At 38.7% G+C, this 20,840-nt stretch overlaps 1 protein-coding gene across 4 annotated transcripts in view; it reads left to right on the forward strand.

Annotated features, from left to right (window-relative positions):
* HSD17B12 (hydroxysteroid 17-beta dehydrogenase 12) overlaps nt 1-20,840 on the forward strand; it is a 270,866-nt gene that overhangs the window by 164,735 nt on the left and 85,291 nt on the right. For all 4 annotated transcript variants that reach the window (XM_070564861.1, XM_070564862.1, XM_070564860.1 and 1 more), the window contains 2 exons: nt 1,938-1,984; nt 5,528-5,603. In XM_070564861.1, coding sequence (XP_070420962.1) covers nt 1,938-1,984; nt 5,528-5,603 — 123 coding nt within the window. The remainder of the gene's footprint in view (nt 1-1,937; nt 1,985-5,527; nt 5,604-20,840) is intronic.

The raw sequence follows: 20,840 nt of genomic DNA on the forward strand, positions 1-20,840 counted from the left end.
CCTGTGTTCCTATGCAAACTCTTACCGTTGTAACCAAATAACAGATGAGGAGTTATTTTTCTATGGAAATATTCTGGCTAATAAATGAAGATGGAATGATAGAATTCAAATATCACCATTTTGTACCTCTAATGAAATAATGGCTCTTAGTGGTGATTGTCAGTAGCCGCTAATGAAACAAAAAGAAAGGTAACTGGACGTGTACCTCCTGATGTCAATATGCAATATATATCATTTATGAAGTATTCGTATCTGAAAAATCAAACTTGAATTTTATCGAGCATCTCTAGCCAACCTCTAAGGGACCGAAGAACATGTTAAACGACATCAGGGGAATGCAATCTGCAAATGCCGGGAAGGGAAAGTGTAAACATATCTTCAGCAAATAATGGAGGTGGGGAAGGGAGAGGGAGGGTGGGGGGAGAGAGAGATGGAGATTAAATGATATAGATGGGTAGTTGGATACATCGAACCTATAGATTAAAAGAGATTTAATAGACATTAACCAATTTTAAGGATGGAACTTACTGAAGCCTGATTCTACCAAGTTCTTAGAATTTTTAAAAAATATGTGGGGAAATTATATACTAATTAGATATCAAGGAATTATTATTTACATTTTAGGAATGTGATAATAGTATTGTGGTTATTTTTAATAACATACTTTTTTTGACTTTTTTTATTCTAAAACATTTTTTAAAACTAGAAAGATGAAAACTGAGCAGGAACATGATGAAAATCTGTAAGATTATGGAAGACATGGCTAGGAAGACTGTGGACGTGTTTGCCATATTTCTGAGCAGTAAAAGTGGGGAACATCTCGTGTAATCTGAAAGAAGTGGTTTTAAGACAAATACCGAAAGATCCTACTTTACACCATAACTTGTTTTCCATAATCTGTAAATGGTTTGGAAAAACTCCTAGTCAGAGAAGTTTGGGGAGCATCCCTAACCTTTGGGAGCAGCCAGCTGTGTTCTGGATTTGTAACAAATACAATTTCAGTATTTCACAGATAAGACACTGTGATATAGCCTGACCCAGTACAATTTTCAAGCGTTTTTACTGTGTAAGGTTTTTGAGCTTATGGGGGAAATATGTTTTCCCATGGAAGAAATAGACCTTATTCAATTCTTTTTACCGCCCACAATTTTAAAAAATCAGTTTATTAAGGTATAGCAGATATAATGTGTATACTTAAGTGTACAGCTAAGTGAATTTTTACACACACATACACACACACATACCCAAATCAAGACATAGAATACTTCCTGCATCTGAAGTTTCCCTTAATGCCCCTTTTCTGTCATCTATGCTCTCACTGACCAGTATTCCAAGTTCCATCATCATAGATTGGCTTTGCCCTTTTTTGGACTTTGTGACTGGAATCATAACAGCTTATCCACTTTTATGTCTTTTTTCACTCAACATCATGTCTGGGAGATTTGTTTATGTTTTGCATATATCAGTAGTTCTTTTTTATTGTTATTTAGTATTCCATTGTATGAATATACCTCAATTTACTTTCTCATTCTCCCATAACTTAATATCTGAGCATGTTTACCTACTATGCATAAATAAAGCTACCGTGGGCATTCTTTTGGTAGACATGATGCATTCAGACGTCTTGGGAAGTTCTGGACATAATGCCAAATGGTTTTTCCAAAATGATTCTGTTTTGGAATTACAGTGCCACCAGCAATGTCTGAGCGTTCCAATGCTTCACATTCTTGTCAACACTTGGTATTGTACTCTTTAACTTTAGCAATTGTGGTGGGTATATAGCCATTGTGGTGGGTATACAGTTTGAATGACTGGTTTGGCTCCATCTTTTACGTGAAAGTGTTGCACAGGTCCCTTTGTGTCCAATTGCTGGGTCCTAACATGATCAGTTCTTCACTGTAGTTCTTAAACTAAACTTACTTTTTTTCTTTTCTCAGTTGTCACAGGTGGTACTGATGGAATTGGAAAATCATATGCAGAAGAGGTAGGTCGTTTTCAAAACCTTGCTTTTTGGTATAAAAATATAAGAACAAACATGGAATGATCTCATAGTAGTTTTGATTTTTGAAGTCAGAAACACAAATATAATGTTGCATACTATAATATAAGTACATATTTCTGTGTTGTCAGAAATACTATGTTTGCTTAAACAAACAATTTTAAAACAGATTTTTATGCAAAATGAGTATAAAACTTTCTATCCTGTTAAGTTGGAATTGTGAAAAATTCATGTAATTATATTTTAGATTGTGTAAGTGTGGACAGTCCTGAGTTTTTAAACTTCATTGTTTTGAATTATTTTCTGAAAGGTGAATATTTTATTATATAGTGGTTACATTTCCAGGCTGGTCCATAGCATCCTTTTCCTAAGAAGGACTGTGCTTGGCAGAAAGGTATTGACAGACACAGGCAAAGGATTCAGATTCTCTGTGATGTAATTAAAGGATAGAAAACCATAATAGTTTGAAGACGAGTATACAAAGCAGGACCCTTGGCCGTTCTCTGAAGGCAAGCTTTCCTGCCTTCCAGTTCTGCGAAGGCACCCATAGCCTATGACATTACCCAGCTGTGATGAAGATCCTGGCAGATCCATCGACTCTTTCATTTGTCATTCCCAAAGGGTTTTTTTTTTTAAGTCCTCCTTTGTTTTCCCAGTTTTTAAATTTGTTTATTTATTTATTTTAAAGATTTTTAAATTTAATTTTATTTTTTGAGGAAGATTTGCCCTGAGCTAACATCCACTGCCAATCCTCCTCTTTTTTGCTGAGGAAGACTGGCCCTGAGCTAACATCTGTGCCCATGTTCCTCTACTTTATATGTGGAATGCCTACCACAGCATGGCTTGACAAGTGGTGCATAGGTCCACACTGGGGATCCAAACCGGTGAACCCCAGGCCGGGCAGAACATGTGAACTTAACTGCTGTGCCACCAGGCTGGCCCCTATTTTATTTATTTATTTTTTGCTGAGGAAGATGGGCCCTGAGCCAACATCTATTTAACAATCTTCCTCTTTTTTGCTGAGGAAGATTCGCCCTAAACTAACATCTGTGCCAATCTTCTTCTTTTTGTATGTGAGCTGCTGCGACAGCATGGCCACTGACAGACGAGTGGTTTAGGTCTGCTCCCAGGAACCAAACCCCAGGCTACTGAAGCAGAGCATGTGGAACTTAACCTCTAGGCCACCGAGGCTGGCCTCCGGTTTTTTATTTTGAATATCAAAATTACAGAAAAGTTGCAAGGAAAATACAGTGAACACTCACATACCCTTTACCAGGATTCATCAGCTGTTAACATTTTGTCACGTTTAATATTATTATCATTCTAATTTGGCTGGACCATTTGTGAGTTACAGACATCATAACACTTCACCCCTGAGTATTTCTTCCTGAATCTTCTGAGAACAAGAACACTCACCCTTGTAACCACGATACAGCGGTCGCACAGAGGAAGTTAACTTGGTACAATTCTATTACGTATATAATGTGCAGCCCATGTGCAAGTTTCCCGTTTGTCCCAATAACATCCATTAGAGCTCTTGTTTTTTGGTTCCAAGATACAGTTCAGGATTATGCATGGCATTTAGGTGTCACGTCTCTTGACTGGAAGAATTCTCTAGCCTTTCTTTTCTTTTATAACAGTGGCACTTTTGAAAAATCCAGGCCAATTGTTTTGCAAAAGACTTCTCAATTTTGGATTTGTCTTATTGTTTCCTCATAATTAGATTCAGGTTAAGCATTTTTTTTAGCAGGAATGCTACCCAACTGATATTGTATCTTTCTGAGTTTATCTTATCAGGAGGCACAAGAAGTCCATTTGTTCCATTATTTTATGTTAAGATAAATCATTTTTAAGATGCTGTCCACCATAATTCTCCAGTAAAAGGTACCTTTTCCCCTTTGTAATTAATAAGGAATTGGGGTGCTGGCCTGGTGGCATAGTGGTTAAGTTTACGTGCTCCACTTCGGTGGCCCAGGGTTCAGATCCCGGGCATGGGCATACACACTGCTCATCAAGCCGTGCTGTGGTGGTGTCTCACATACAAAATAGAGGAAAATTGGCACAGGTGTTAGCTCAGGGCCAATCTTCTTCACCAAAAAAAGAAAGAAAGAAAGAAAGAAAAAAACACAAGGAACCTAAGAGATGATACTTTGAGATTATGAATTTTCCCGTTTCCCCACAATTTTTCACCCAGGGGTTTTAACATCTGTTGACAGTTTTTTGCCTAAATTAGTTAATACCATGGTGGTTTAAAAATGGTGATTTTCTAATGATAGTTTTCCTTCTACATTTATTAGATGGTATTTTTCTATAAATAAGGGCTTTTCCTTGTGCTTCCTCCCCCATTAATTTTTTTTAAAAAACTGTGAGCATGGACTCGTGTTTTTTAGTGGTTTTACCGCAGATTAATTTAGCAAATTATTACCAAACTTTGTTATTTTTATAAAAAATGTTCTTCCATATCTTCTCATTTGCAAAACTACTCATTGTTTAATAAAAACTGACTGTAGAATTTAAGACTGGAATATTAATTTACTGAATCGCTTACACCTCATAGCACCTAATTCATTGCTCATTTATAGACTGTCTGAAATAGTTCATTAAAAAGTTTTGTGTATATCAATGTTTTTTCCTGTTCCCCTATATTTGTGTCTCAGGGGTAGAAACAACATTCCTTATTCTGTCACCTTGCTTAAATCTTATTCATTCTGTGCCACTTACACAGTGCTGGGTCAGTACACAGAAAGTGCTCCTCAGGACATTCTTTACTTAAAAAAGTTTTTTTTTGAAGGTTGGCACCTGAGCTAACATTTGTTGCCAGTCTTGTTTCTTCTTCTTCTCCCCAAAGCCCCCAGTGCATAGTTGTATATTCTGGTTGTGGGTCCTTCTAGTTGTGGCATGTGGGACGCCGCCTCAGCACGGCCTGATAAGCGGTGCCATGTCCGCGCCCAGGATCTGAACCGGCAAAACCCTGGGTCTCTGAAGTGGAGCGCGTGAACTTAACCACTTGGCCACGGCACGGCCCCCCGGGAAATTCTGTACTAATTTATCCAGTTTGACTGTTTTAGTTTGTCTTTCTTTCCGTAAAGTATAATGCTTAAATAAAAATTTTAAAAATGATTCTATTTTTAGGAATTCTTAACATTTTAACTGTCGTTTTCTTTGCCAGTCCTCCAGTCTTTATGTATCCAGCCTGACACAAAAACTTTTTTAAAGCTAACTTTTAAATTATAGGAGTAATAGATACTTACGATTTTAAAAACTCCAGCAGTGTTGATGGGTACAAAATGAAAAGTAAAACTCATCACTTCTTCTAAAACCCCTTGACATTTATATGCTAGCTTGATTTAGAAAGATAACCTGTGGGGAAGCCTTTCGTAAAGTCTTCATTTTGGATTGTCCATTCGTTATCATATGGTGAGGTTTTCTTACAATGACCGCGTATCAATTTCTGTTTTAGAATGGACTGTTTTAAAATGAAACGCACGGGTGTGATTCAACTGTTTGCTGTCTCTTTTATTGTTTCAGTTAGCAAAGCGTGGAATGAAGATCGTCCTTATCAGCAGATCTCAGGATAAGCTGGACCAGGTTTCCAGTGAAATAAGTAAGTTTTCACATCAGCCTTCTCTTCTCTCGCGATTACAGAAGAATACAGCTAACCTAAGTTTAATATTTTCAAGCAGATATCTAGCATGGGTGTATTTATTTATAGTTCAGAAAGCTTCTTTCTCATGCTGTTAACGGGATGTCTTAAAGATGGATCACCAGTTTTTTCAAACTAATAGAGGGTTATTGTTATTTCCTTAAAATATCTCTTATTGACTCATTTAGATTCTGTTGTCAGGAGTCAAATTCTCTGATTATTTTATCATGTTTTACTTAACCATCTGAATTCCTTTTCTCTTGCCTCATTTCAATATTCTTGCATTTTTTTTACTCTTTGACTTCATTGTCTCTAAATGTCTATCATATATGACTGGGGAAAAATATAAAAGGTTGTAAATATATATGAGACCAGGAAACTGTTTTGAATGTAGTCAGCTACGCTTGAGACCTCAATTCTAATATGGCAAAGACTCTTTTAACTGATGTCTAATTAACCAACCGATGGATACACCAGTGCTGTCCACCTCCTTGGTGGCACGTCCTGACTGGTGTACCCAGGATGCTGACTTTTGTGACCGGTGGGCTGCTCAGGATGATGCCCACGTTCTTTCCCTCCCACAACGCAAAGTGTTTACTTATGAAGAGTCAGTTGTATTTGTTCCCAAAATTACTCGTGCTGGGTGCATTTGTTATTAAATATTCTGTAAACGGCTGCAATATTAGGGTAAAAAGGGGAGTTATTTCTACAAAAACTAAGCTGAAAGTTCTGAAAAAAAGTGAGAAAAGCCAGTTCTTTCAGAAATTGGTTGTTAAGAATTGTGCCATTTGCGACAACCTGGATGGACCTCAAGGGTAGTATGCCAAGTGAAATAAGTCAGACAGAGAAAGACAATTACCGTACAATTTCACTCATATGTGTAAGATAAACAAGCAAACAGATAGATCCAGAGAACAGATTGGTGGTTACCAGAGGGGGAGGGGGAGAGGGCAGAAGGGGTGAAGGGGCGCATGTGTCTGGTGATGGATGGAAACTAGACTATTGGTGATGAGCACGATGCAGTCTATACAGAAACTGATACATAATACATATACCTGAAATTTATACAACGTTATAAACCAGTGTGACCTCAAAAAAAGAAATTGGTTGTCGAATTAGGGGTGAACAAGACAAATGTAAAATATTGCAAAAAGTTATCAAAAGTAGGAAGAAATTTGCTCTCCTGTTGTTGCATATGTCTTAAAGTTTTTGCTGCATTTTAAAAGAACAGAAACTGCAATTATAGATGACGCGTTATGGGTGTGGTTTATCCAAGAAAGACTGGAATTCCAGTCCAAAGATCTAAACTCAAAGATAAGGCCTTGACCCTACACAAAGGATTGGTGAATGAATCACACTTAAAATTAAATTTTAAAATTAAACTTTAAATTAAAATAAAAATGGTTGCAATGTGTATTTATCATTTTCTAGGATTCCTTGCTTTAACGGACTTCTCTAAGTAGCCAACTAACAAACTGCCCTAATTGTTCCAGATGAGAGAGGATTTCTGCCATACTTTATTTTTTCTCCAGCTTTGTTGAGATATAATTGACGTATAACATTATCTAAATTTAATACAATGTACTGTATTTTATTATTAACGTTACCACCTACAACTAATATTTTATAGTGCTTTATTATTTATTTATTCCCTCACATGTATTGTCCCTTTTGATCTGTCAAACATCCTTGTGAGGTATATATTTTTGTTGTTATTTCTTTCCAGACCATAGCTGGTCCTGTCAGACAGATTACACATAGATGGGCCTCATCTTTAGGCGACAAACAGATTTTTATAGATTCGTAATATCAAGTTTGTTGTCTTTTTGTTTTTTAACCCTGCTAAGAGTGCAGGTCTTTACAAAGGTGAGCGTGTGGTCTATAGATATACAATAAATCTTTGGCATTTAAGAATTTTAACTTTCAAGGTTTCAACTATGTAAATGCAACCCTGAAGGTCCAAGACACTTCCAGTATTTTGCAGTTTTGCTAAAGTGTGAATTTGAATTAAGCTCACTGATGAGCCTGAGGTGGTTACTTAGATAGTTACTTAATAGCCTGATAGTAGGTGAACTGAATGTCCTGCCTGGATCTTAGTACTGTTTCTTTCTTAGTTCCTTGTAGTCTTGTGTATCATAACTCTTATTGTAATAAAAATGTTGGGTTTGTGTCTGTGTAAAATTGACTGTTAATGAAAAGCACCTACCGGTTGCTAGAAGTAAAGGTTCTTAGGCGGAAAATAGACGCTTGTGAGGAAATGGAACGTTGAATTGTGAAACGCTCTGTTATGAGTGACGCCACCATCTATTCGATACAGAAACAAGAAAGCTGCCTCATGATGCTCTTTCCGCAAGTGCTCCAGCCTGTACAAAATTGCTCCACGAGTCAGAAGATACACTTTAGTGATATTTGAGAATTTGGTTAATTTGTGATATGAGGTGACACGTGACAGGGCAGAAAGACAGGATCCTGTTCCAACGTTTTCGTGAAGAAACAGACGGTGAAGGCACAGAATTGACCTTTATTATGGGGAAAGGGTTTTTTTCCTTGTTGAAAATTTTGAAAAATGCTTTTCTGGGCATAATATAAATTTAATGGAAGAGGTGATATCAGCAGACCAGGTTGTCCATTCTAAGCTGAAGAAATAACACGGAGATTTATAAGTTTGTATAAGTTTGCAACTCAGATGTAAATCATCTTTTTGGGAGGATAATGTTGTCATGAACATATCTATTCCAGGAGAAGGAAGGACTAGAATTTAACGTTGACAAAGACAGTTTTAGGCCCTCAACACGTCTTCAATGAATGCCTGTGTACCAGATACAAGATGCAGTGGTAATCCAAGATAGATACAGTCTTTGCTCTCGTGGAACTTGTACTTTAGTGGAGGAGACAGAGAAAACAAATAGGTCAAAAAACAAAAACAAACAAAACAAAACAAATAGCCAGGCTGTTTGGCTGCACACCTAGCTGTGCGAGCAGCATTGAGTGGGAAGGAGAGAGACCAAAGAAATGATGTGGAGCTGGCATAGGGGACATAAGCATCTGTTGGGAACTTTACAAACAGGGAGTCCAAGGGCAGCTGGCTGGACAGGGTTGCGCACTGCTACTGAGAACAGAAAGAGGGGTGCTCATGTAGGCAGGGGAACAGAGGCCATGTGCTTGCCAAGAGGGACTGTCCTTGCATGACCAGCATTCCAAGGACCAGTAGCTCACATGGAAGGGTTCCATGTTCCTTCAAGACATGATGTTCTTTGAGATAGGCAGATCTGGGTTGGCCAAGCCCTGGATGGTTGAAATACCAGATGGTCAGCTTCATGCCTGAAGGACGCGAGGAGGACACATGGTTACTATAGGGCATGTAGGTTATTGACGGGCATGCAAGATCCTACACAGACAAATAAATAATTGCAGTTTGTAATAAGTACCACGAAGGAAACAAACAAGGGCTAGAGAGAGAACAATGGAGAAGCTCTTATCTTGTAGCAGCATGGTGAGTTTTATGAGTAGCTGGGTGTGAAAGGGCCAGACGAATAACCTCTTGTCCATATAGTGACACTCCAGTTATGAAGCTGGAGCTTGAGTGAAGGGAGTATCTGCTGGGCCCTCCTGGGGGATAGTGGTGGAGGGCTCGTGTGTGCAAGTTGCACATGACAGATCCACTCCCACTTTACTGTTTCCGTCAACCTTTGGATCCCTGCCTCTACGTTATGCCAGGAGGTTGTGGCCTCCCAGCCTTATTAAATGTAGGCCACCATGGAGCCCGAGTTTCAGTCAACCAACCAAGTAACTCTTACAGCCCCTCCAGTGGAATAAGCTAACCATTAAATCCTAAATCTCTGGTAAGTGACTCCTATTAAAGAAAAAAAGGTCTCAATCTGGTATTATATTCTGTTTTCCTTGGTCTAACACTCTTAGAATCCATTCTCACACAGGTTTCCCACGTTTCTATCAATACAAATTAGCACAGTTTCGCGATTCTTTTTGCGTATGAGTCATCACTTTGTGGATCCGACTTTGTACTTCTTCCCTAGAGCATGCTGCGATCTGACCCTGTTATGGGTGCCAGTAAAGGATGATCCAGTTGGGTCCTGAGGAGAAGAGGAATTCTCTCACAAGGAAACCGCCCTTAGAGTCATGGCAAGGTTGTTACAGCCTCTTCAAGCCAGGGAAAGCTGATCCCTTCAGACACAGCAGAGCAGGCTGTTTCTATTCCGCTAGCAAGGGAGGCTCAGAGTAGCCTGGAGGGTCAAGATTCCCAGCTTCATCTGCGCCCTCCCAGATATCCCCATCCCAAGTCCCAGGGTCTCACTCTCTCTCCTCCTTTCGCTTTGGTACATGAAACGTGGTGAGTCTGTGGAATGCAACTTAAATTGTAATTCTGCAACTGATGCCGTTATGTCTGATGTTAGCAAGGTGAGCTCTGTGGCGATAAGACATAAAAGTTTTATTAGGGCTGCCACAGTGCTACCCACCACAAGCGGGTTTGTTAGCCCGATGAACTACGGAAGAGCCGGGGCAAGGTGTTCTGCAGAAAAAAGGACTTCATTGCAGGGCAGCCAAGCGAGGAGACCGGAGGCAAACTCGCAAATCTGTCTCCCCAGGCGGCCTTTGTGTGGGGTATTTATCTTTTGTGTGGAATCTTTATCTGGGAAGTAGGGAGTAGGAGGGAGGGTGTAGGAGGGTGTTGGGGGCTGAAGTTTTCAGAGTACTTCATTATAGTTAGCAACCAGCGTTAATCTGATTATTGGTGATGCTCTTCATCATGGATCAAATCAAATCAATCCGAAAGTCCTTAGAAGTCTATTTTTGGGGATTCCGCTCCTGATGCCAATTTCTGTGTCAGTCAGAGCTGAGTTGGGAAATCCAAGTCAAGCAAGTTGGGTGAACTAGGTTAACTTGTCTCTTCTAGTCCAGCTCTTAAACTCGCTTCAGCACGTTAAACTCATCCTTCCTTCTCCCCTATCAGACTGAAAGAAGAAAAGAGGAAAGGAGGAGATTGAAAATGAAACCACGTGCCAGTTGAGAAAAATAGGGACCTCTTCTTGGCTCCTGTCAGCTTCTAACTCTCCAGTGTCATTTAAACTTGGGGATTCTCTGCCTTTAGAAGCAGTTCCTTGTGAGTGTGGAGGACAGCCTACTCATCAAAGTCAAAGTTCTTCAGAAACATTTTAAAAGGATTATATATAATTCAGTAGGGAACTAAGTGTTTCGCCAACAATGGATAAGTGCTTTCCGAGGATTGACTGCTTTCATGAAATTACACTTCTTTGTAAGGATACCTGTCACCCATTGAATTAAGACAAGCTGAAAGTCATCACACATCTAATAAGCTTATTTTATTATCATTGTTAGCGAGATTATTAATATATTAAGTATTTTTGTCGACTTAGGTTTGTCAAAGAAGAAAACCTCCTAGATACTTTTTGAACTCTGAGCTGAGTTTTTACTTGCAATAAAGCACAATGCAAAGGAGACTAGCTTTCAGAACACCCCACTGGCTCGCAGAATGTAGAGAGGGTGATATTTACAGTTAATCTTATGTGGCAGTTGGTAATTCTGATTGCATACAGTTTAATCAGCTTTGACTTAAAAAAACCACACATTTCTGTCTTTGATTTAAAAAACCCAAACATGATGTTTCTCTTTTTTTTGTAATTTATCTCAGGATGTAAAGCTTTAGGATGGCTCTGTAATTCTATGACTTTATCTCTTAAAATGCAAAGCTTTTGGAAATGCAAATCTTACTGGACTGCAGTCGACAGAGAAATAGGGTAAGGTAAAAAAAAAAATCAGTTTCACTTTTCCAGTCCTTGCCTATGATCAAATCTGTGCAGTTAAGGTGTGGATTTGACCAAATCAGTTTGTTCCACAATTTTCTGATGGACTAGCAGTGTCATTAATAGGATGCTTTGTTGTATTTAGCCTATTTCATTTGCATAAGGACAGTGAGCAATGAGGCGTTAACGAACACATAAAGACCTTTTTGTTTTATGTTTAGTAAAACTGGAACCACATGTTAGGATTAGAGAGTTCAATCTCATGCAGCCTCTAGAGTCATATATATTTTTCGATCACTTCTGTAGTGCCAGAAATATTTTTATTGCCGTTAGAAGCTCACATATTCCAAGGTCAGGAACCACAAACTGTCCAGTTTCCCTCTACTGGTTTTGTCTGTAGTACTGAACGTATGACTGTAGAGCTATCTTCTTACTCCAAGATCCCCAAATTTATCAGTGATCCTGGCCTTCCAGAAAGTGACATTCTACTTCCTGTAAGACAGGTCCGCCAGCCGTAGAGCAGGTGCCAGGATAGCTTCCTGGCAGTCATTGAAACATTGTTTCCACATATTGGAGTACAATCCCTGTTCCTTACTAGGGGGATTGTCATGTCTAACGAAATGAGGTTTACTGTTAAATGAAACATTTCTGGCTTGGTTGTGGTTACAAATTTCTTTTATGTAATTGTATCCTGGTGGGAAGAAGGATAGATTCTTACTGAGCCTATGCAAATAATTACATTGCCATGTAAAGTAAAAGAACTCGGTAGAGACATTTGACCATTGTTTTGATTAGTTTTGCAGACAAGGCCCATCAATATGTGGTGTATTTTCTACACAGTTTCGATCTTTAAATTTACCTAATGATTTACTAGTTTATGTTCCAGTTACTATTGGTGCATAACCAACCACGCCAAACTTAGCAACATAAAATAACGGCCATTTTGGATGTCCACAAATTTTGCTGGTCAGGTATTTTGCCAGGACTCAGGGACAATTCTTTTGCTCCTCAGGGGATTGCTGAGGTCACTCAGTGATGCTCAGCTGGTGGATAGTCTTGTCTGGAAGATCTAAGATGGCTTTTCTCACAGGTCTGGGGCCACGGCCGGGAATGACTGGAAAGCTGGACTCAGCAGAGACTGTTGACTGGAGTGCCTCCATGTAGCTTCTCCAGCCCGGCCATCTCAGGGTAGCTGGACTTCCCACGTGGTGACTGTCTTCCCTCAGTGAATGTCCCACGAGAACCAGGCAGAGGCTGATGTCCGTGTGCGACAGCTCTCCTCAGAATTCGTGCTGTTACTTCTGCCATGTGCTACTGGTCAGAGCTTTCCTGAGGCTGCCCAGATTCAAGGGGAGGGGGATAGACTCCCCCTCTTGAAGGGGGAATGACATGGTAACTTTGGAAAAGAACATATGGGAAGGGAGGTATTTTTTGAAAATAAAATCTGGGTTTGGAAAATACAATCTGCCACAGTTTATAGGCTATATTAAGGTTTCCCAGAGAATATTTTTCCTCAATTCTGAGGGATTGGTAGGAACAACATACCATTCAAAGAGTGTTTCATTCCAATTTGTGCAAGTATAGCTAGCCACAATGAAGGTTAGTGAAAAATTAAGAAAGAAAAATGTTTTCTCAAAACCGCTGTTAAGGTTTCCTCATTGGTTCCATTCAGTCTTGCAAAATGAATTCTTGTTCCATTGGATTTTGGGTCAGCAGCATGCTTTCACAAAGTGTCTGATTTTCGAATAAAAGAGTCTTATAAGTAGTGACTCAGTTTCCTGGTACAATCTGTCTTACAGTCTGCTCTTGGTGGCAGTGTCGGGTCACCCTGGGAAGGAGTCTGACCCGTCGCCTGACCCACGTGTTGATCCTTTGCTGCATCAATAACGGTCAAGAGCACTGACACAGGTCTTCACTGAGGCTATTATTCTTTGGGTGTTTCTTCCTGAAGACTAAATTTTCTGACCTGCAGTTTATGGCCTTCAGCTTTTGGCAAGCTTGAAGGAAAAGTAGGAACCACCTGTTAATAAGACTAATGGTCTCTGGTTAATTTATTACAGTAATTAACAGTGTCAGAATGGAATCCCCTATTGGGGTATTATATAGAGCTAATTAATGGTTTAGTCAATGATTATCCTGGGGGCATGAACCTTATGATGGACATTTAAGGCATTGATAAACCTCCAGGGACTTCTATAAAGTGTTTTTTAAAATTGCCACCAATTAACAAGAGTGTTTTATACTTAGAAACATAATCTTAGGAATCATTTTGTTCACAAAATGTTGTTGTGCCAGTCTTCGCACAGGATCATGAGTATGTTTTTTGTCCATCCTGAAAAGTATACACATGTTGAACCATATTCATTATTAGTTACACCCTGGTTGTTCCCCTATTGTGGAATTGATAAATAGGGCAGCTCTCCTGAGAGAGTTGAGCTAGTAGAAGATATGGAGAATACACTACATAGGTAGTTCTTCCTAATATCCTCCTTGCTCAATAGTGCTACCTAGTGGCTCTCTGGGTAAATATCAAAGAGAGTTTGGGTGTAAAATATATCTTACCAATTTTATTGTTCTTAATTTGAGGCTCCCATTTGTGAGGGCAGTATCATAAGGAGTTGCCAGGAGACTAGTGATTACAGCAAAATATAAGCATAAGTCATGGGCGCCCAAGACGAGAAATGATTATAGTCTTGGTTAAGTGACAGTCACTAAAATAAAGCATAGTTGCAAGGAACAATAATTATTAGGAAACCCAGCTTTTTCAGAAACAAGAAACTTTTGTTAAAAAATGATTCAAGGGTATGACAAAAGTTGACACAAAAACTTAAAAAGTTAACAGCTGCTAGGAAGTGGCAGTGTTTTGGGGAGATAAGGAACTTTTGCTGGTCACACTGGATACTGAAGGCACAGTGTATTTTTTTTCTAGCTTTCTTGTTAAGAAAAAACTATATTATCAAAGATCAAGTTTCTTCTCTCAACAAGTGGTTTCAAACTGTTTAATTCATGAGCTTTCTTTGTTGATTTTAATGTACTTTATACACCTACTTATACATCCATTTAGATGACAAGTTCATACTTTCACCTGCAATTTAAATTGTATTAACCTTGTGTTCTGTTATGATGTTATAAAATAATGCATGTACTACATTGAATTTGCCATCCTAACTGGAGTTTTCTTTAAGAATTTTAGTCTTTATAAATTGTCCAGGTAACCAAAGATTTCTTAATATTTATCTCACTATGATGTTATAATAGTATCTTAAGGTCATTAAGAATCATGGAAATGATATTTGTGTTGACATTGCAGAGCAATACAATCATGATTGATACCAAGTTTGTGAGAGAGATGACATTTAAAAGTTTTACACAGAAGATGGGAAGAGTAGTTAATATCATTGAGTAATTAAGATTTGCAGCATTGTCTGAAGTTTAGAAAAACCAGTCATTTTATAAAGACATCAATTCTTATTCCTTTAAATAGTTTGTGGAAGCAGTGATAATCTAACTTATAAACCTATGTAGAAAATTTAACAGTTCGAAGAATGCAGTGTTACAGTGGCGTTAGATTTCATACTGTGATAGGATCAGAAAGAAGATGTATAGCTATTTTTAAAATTAAAACGATCAAAACAGTTCTGATTTGGTCAAAGATTTACCTTAAGTAGGAGTTGTATGTACAACTTGGATCCTTAGATAATTATGCGTTTATTATCAATTATTAAGGATACTTCAGAAGTTTATATTAGTGCCTTTTAAAATAACTATTAGTTGCTAGCCAATATCTGTTTCAGTTTTCTAACTGTCCCTGCTTGAGCCGGCCAGTTCTGTGAGAATGATTTTTCTGAAATCCTCAGCACATTTAAAGCACTAGAAATTCTGTCCTTGTCTGGTAATTCTTGAATTTTCTCTTCTTAGATTTGAGTGAGCACTTATTAATCTCCATAAGCCAGTCAGAACAGGGCATTTTTATTTATTTATTTATTTTTTTATTTTTTTATTTTTTATTAATGTTATGATAGATTACAACCTTGTGAGATTTCAGTTGTACATTTTTGTTAGTCATGTTGTGGGTACACCACTTCCCCCTCCGTACCCTCCCCCCACCCCCCCTTTTCCCTGGTAACCACCGATCAGATCTCCTTATCAATATGCTAATTTCCACCTATGAGTGGAGTCATATAGAGTTCGTCTTTCTCTGACTGACTTATTTCGCTTAACATAATGCCCTCGAGGTCCATCCACATTGTTGTGAATGGGCCAATTTCGTCTTTTTTTATGGCTGAGTAGTATTCCATTGTGTATATATACCACATCTTCTTTATCCAATCATCAGTTTCTGGGCATGTAGGCTGGTTCCACGTCTTGGCTATTGTAAATAATGCTGCGATGAACATAGGGGTGCAACGGACTCTTGAGATATCTGATATCAGGTTCTTAGGATAGATACCCAGTAATGGGATGGCTGGGTCATAGGGTATTTCTATTTTTAACTTTTTGAGAAATCTCCATACTGTTTTCCATAGTGGCTGTACCAGTTTGCATTCCCACCAACAGTGTATGAGGGTTCCTCTTTCTCCACAACCTCTCCAACATTTGTCGTTCTTGGTTTTGGATGTTTTTGCCAATCTAACGGGGGTAAGGTGATATCTTAGTGTAGTTTTGATTTGCATTTCCCTGATGATTAGCGATGATGAACATCTTTTCATGTGTCTATTGGCCATATTCATATCTTCTTTTGAGAAATGTCTGTTCATGTCCTCTGCCCATTTTTTGATCGGGTTGTTTGTTTTTTTGTTGTTAAGCAGTGTGAGTTCTTTGTATATTATGGAGATTAACCCTTTGTCGGATAAGTGGCTTGTAAATATTTTTTCCCAATTAGTGAGCTGTTTTTTTGTTTCAATCCTGTTTTCCCTTGCCTTGAAGAAGCTCTTTAGTCTGATGAAGTCCCATTTGTTTATTCTTTCTATTGTTTCCCTCAACTGAGGAGTTACAGTGTCCGAAAAGATTCTTTTGAAACTGATGTCAAAGAGTGTACTGCCTATATTCTCTTCCAAAAGACTTATTGTCTCAGGCCTAATCTTTAGGTCTTTGATCCATTTTGAGTTTATTTTGGTGTGTGGTGAAAAAGAATGGTCAATTTTCAATCTTTTGCATGTGGCTGTCCAGTTTTCCCAGCACCATTTGTTGAAGAGACTTTCTTTTCTCCATTGTAGGCCCTCTGCTCCTTTGTCGAAGATTAGCTGTCCATAGATGTGTGGTTTTATCTCTGGGCTTTCAATTCTGTTCCATTGATCTGTGGACCTGTTTTTGTACCAGTACCATGCTGTTTTGATCACTGTAGCTTTGTAGTATGTTTTGAAATCGGGGATTGTGATTCCGCCGGCTTTGTTTTTCTTGCTCAGGATTGCTTTAGCAATTCGCGGTCTTTTGTTGCCCCATATGAATTTTAGGATTGTTTGTTCAATTTCTGTGAAGAATGTTCTTGGGATTCTGATTGGGATAGCATTGAACCTGTATATTGCTTTAGGTAGTATGGACATTTTAACTATGTTTATTCTTCCAATCCATGTGCAAGGAATGTTTTTCCATCTCTTTATGTCATCGCCTATTTCTTTCAAGAAAGTCTTGTAGTTTTCATTGTATAGATCCTTCACTTCCTTGGTTAAGTTTATCCCAAGGTATTTTATTCTTTTCGTTGCGATTGTGAATGGGATAGAGTTCTTGAGTTCTTTTTCTGTTAGTTTATTGTTAGTGTATAGAAATGCTACTGATTTATGCACGTTAATTTTATACCCTGCTACTTTGCTGTAGTTGTTGATTATTTCTAATAGTTTTTCTGTGGATTCTTTGGGGTTTTCTATGTATAAGATCATGTCATCTGCAAACAACGAGAGTTTTACTTCTTCGTTACCTATTTGGATTCCTTTTATTTCTTTTTCCTGCCGAATTGCTCTGGCCAGCACCTCCAGAACTATGTTGAATAGGAGTGGTGAAAGTGGGCACCCTTGTCTTGTTCCTGTCCTCAGAGGGATGGCTTTCAGCTTTTGTCCATTGAGTATGATGTTGGCTGTGGGTCTATCATATATGGCCTTTATTATGTTGAGGTACTTTCCTTCTATACCCATTTTACTGAGGGTTTTTATCATAAATGGGTGTTGGATCTTGTCGAATGCTTTCTCTGCATCTATTGAGATGATCATGTGGTTTTTGGTTTTCATTTTGTTGATGTGGTGTATCACGTTGATTGACTTGCGGATGTTGAACCATCCCTGTGTCCCTGGTATAAATCCCACTTGATCATGGTGTATAATCTTTTTGATGTATTGCTGTAATCGGTTAGCCAAAATTTTGTTGAGGATTTTTGCATCTATGTTCATCAGTGATATCGGCCTGTAGTTCTCCTTCTTTGTGTTGTCCTTGTCAGGTTTGGGGATCAGAGTGATGTTGGCTTCATAGAATGTGTTAGGGAGTTCTCCATCTTTCTCAATTTTCTGGAACAGTTTGAGGAGAATAGGTATTAAGTCTTCTTTGAATGTTTGGTAGAATTCTCCAGAGAAGCCGTCTGGTCCTGGACTCTTATTTTTGGGGAGGTTTTTGATTACCGTTTCTATTTCCTTACTTGTGATTGGTCTATTCAGATTCTCCATTTCTTCCTGATTCAGTTTGGGGAGATTGTAGGAGTCTAGGAATTTGTCCATTTCTTCCAGGTTGTTCAATTTGTTGGCATATAGTTTTTCATAGTATTCTCTTATGATCTCTTGTATTTCATTGGTATCTGTTGTGATTTCTCCTCTGTCATTCCTGATTTTATTAATTTGCGATTTCTCTCTTCTTTTCTTGGTGAGTCTGGCTAGGGGTTTGTCAATTTTGTTAATTCTTTCGAAGAACCAACTCTTTGTTTCATTGATCCTTTCTATTGTCTTTTTTGTTTCAATATCGTTTATTTCTGCTCTTATTTTTATTATTTCCCTCCTTCTACTGACTCTGGGCCTTGTTTGTTCTTCTTTTTCTAGTTCTGTTAGGTGTCGTTTGAGGTTGCTTACGTGAGCTTTTTCTTGTTTAGTGAGGTGAGCCTGTATTGCGATGAATTTCCCTCTTAGGACTGCTTTTGCTGCATCCCAAATGATTTGGTATGTCGTGTTCTCATTTTCATTTGTCTCCAGATAATATTTGATTTCTTCTTTAATTTCTTCAATGATCCATTGTTTGTTGAGAAGCGTGTTGTTTAGTCTCCACATTTTTGCACCTTTCTCTGCTTTTTTCTTGTAGTTGATTTCTAGTTTAATAGCGTTATGATCAGAAAAGATGCTTGATATTATTTCAACTCTCTTGTATTTATTGATGTTTGCTTTGGTTCCCAAAATATGGTCAATCCTTGAGAATGTTCCATGTGCACTTGAGAAGAATGTGTAACCTGCTGTTTTTGGATGAAGTGTTCTATATATATCTATTAAGTCCATCTGGTCTAATTTTTCATTTAATTCTGTTATTTCCTTGTTGATTTTCTGTCTGGATGTTCTGTCCATTGGTGTTAATGGTGTGTTGAGGTCCCCTACTATTATTGTATTGTTGTTGATGTCTTCTTTTAGTTCTATTAAGAGTTGCTTTACAAATTTTGGTGCTCCTGTGTTGGGTGCGTATATATTTATAAGTGTTATGTCTTCTTGGTGGAGAGTCCCTTTTATCATTATATACTGTCCCTCTTTGTCTTTCTTTATCTGTTTTGCTTTGAAATCTACCTTGTCTGATATTAGTATAGCGACACCTGCTTTCTTTTGTTCATTATTAGCTTGGAGTATTGTTCTCCATCCCTTCACTCTGAGTCTGTGTTTGTCTTTGGGGCTGAGGTGTGTTTCCTGGAGGCAGCATATTGTTGGATCTTGTTCTTTGATCCATCCTGCCACTCTGTGTCTTTTGATTGGGGAGTTCAATCCATTTACATTTAGAGTGATTATTGAGACGTGGGGACCTACCACTACCATTTTGTGTCTTGTTTTCCGGTTTTCTTCAGTTTCCTTTGTTTCTCGTCCCATGGTTTAATCTGTTCTGATGTAGAGCTGCTACTCTCTGTTGTTGTCCTTCTACTTATCTCCTCTGCTCTTGGTTTTGTAGCCCCTTTCCTTTTTTGGATTTTTCAGGAATGAGGGTTTTCCTGAGGATTTCCTGAAGAGGAGGTTTTGTGGCAATGAACTCCCTTAATTTTTGTTTATCTGGGAAAGTTTTTATTTCTCCATCGTATTTGAAGGATATTTTCGCTGGGTAGAGAATTCTCGGCTGTAGGTTTTTGTCCTTCAGATTTTTGAATATATCATTCCACTCTCTTCTAGCCTGTAAAGTTTCTGCTGAGAAATCTGCTGATAGCCTGATGGGGGTTCCTTTGTAGGTTAGTTTCTTTTGCCTGGCTGTCCTTAATATTTTCTCCTTGTCGTTGACTTTTGCTAGCTTCACTACTATATGCCGTGGAGTTGGTCTTCTTGCATTGATAAAGTTTGGAGATCTATTGGCTTCTGTCACCTGAAGATCCATCTCCCTCACCAGATTTGGGAAGTTCTCAGCCATTATTTCTTTGAATAGGTTTTCTGCCCCTTTCTCCTTCTCTTCTCCCTCTGGTATACCTATAATCCTTACGTTGCATCTCCTAATTGTGTCTGATAATTCTCGGAGAGTTTCTTCATTTCTTTTAAGTCTTGCTTCTCTCTCCTCCTCTGCCTGCAACAATTCTATATTGCCATCTTCCAAATTGCTAATTCTTTCCTCCATATTATCGGCCCTACTGTTCAGAGCATCTAGATTTTTCTTAATCTCCTCTATTGTGTTCTTCATTTCCAATATTTCTGTTTGGTTCTTCTTTATCGTATCAAACTCTTTTGTGACATAGCTCCTGAACTCGTTGAGTTGTCGGTCAGAATTCTCTCTTAACTCAGTGAGTATTTTAATGATGGCTGTTTTGAAGTCATCATCATTTAGGTTATATATCTCATTTTCTTTGGGATTGTTTTCTGTGTATTTGTTACTTTCTTTCTGTTCTGGAGATTTAATGTATTTTTTCATATTGCTTGATGATGTTGATTTGTGCCTCCGCATGGAGATAGAGTTTAGTTGCTCCTTTCACTTGTTTCAGCTGCTGCGGTGGGGGGAGCAGCTGTTTATACTTCACCAACCAGGAACCCTGTCCGTAGTTGCTAACTGGGCCTGGGCCCCTCTTCGTAGCCACAGTGGCCCTTTGGATTCCCTCCTCTGCCGTGGGGGCCGTCACGGGGGGCTTCAGGCTGCAGGGGCCTACTGTTGTTGCCCACCTAGATGCGCTCTCTCCTTGGGGTCTGCAACGGTGTTATGGGCTTTTCCAGCGGCCAGGGGTGGGATCACTTATATTTGTCGCTCCGTTGCTGTCGGCACCCACCAAATCTCACTTGTC

This window comes from Equus przewalskii, chromosome 11 (genome assembly GCF_037783145.1).
Source record: "Equus przewalskii isolate Varuska chromosome 11, EquPr2, whole genome shotgun sequence".
In the NCBI taxonomy this organism is placed as follows: Eukaryota; Metazoa; Chordata; class Mammalia; order Perissodactyla; family Equidae; genus Equus; species Equus przewalskii.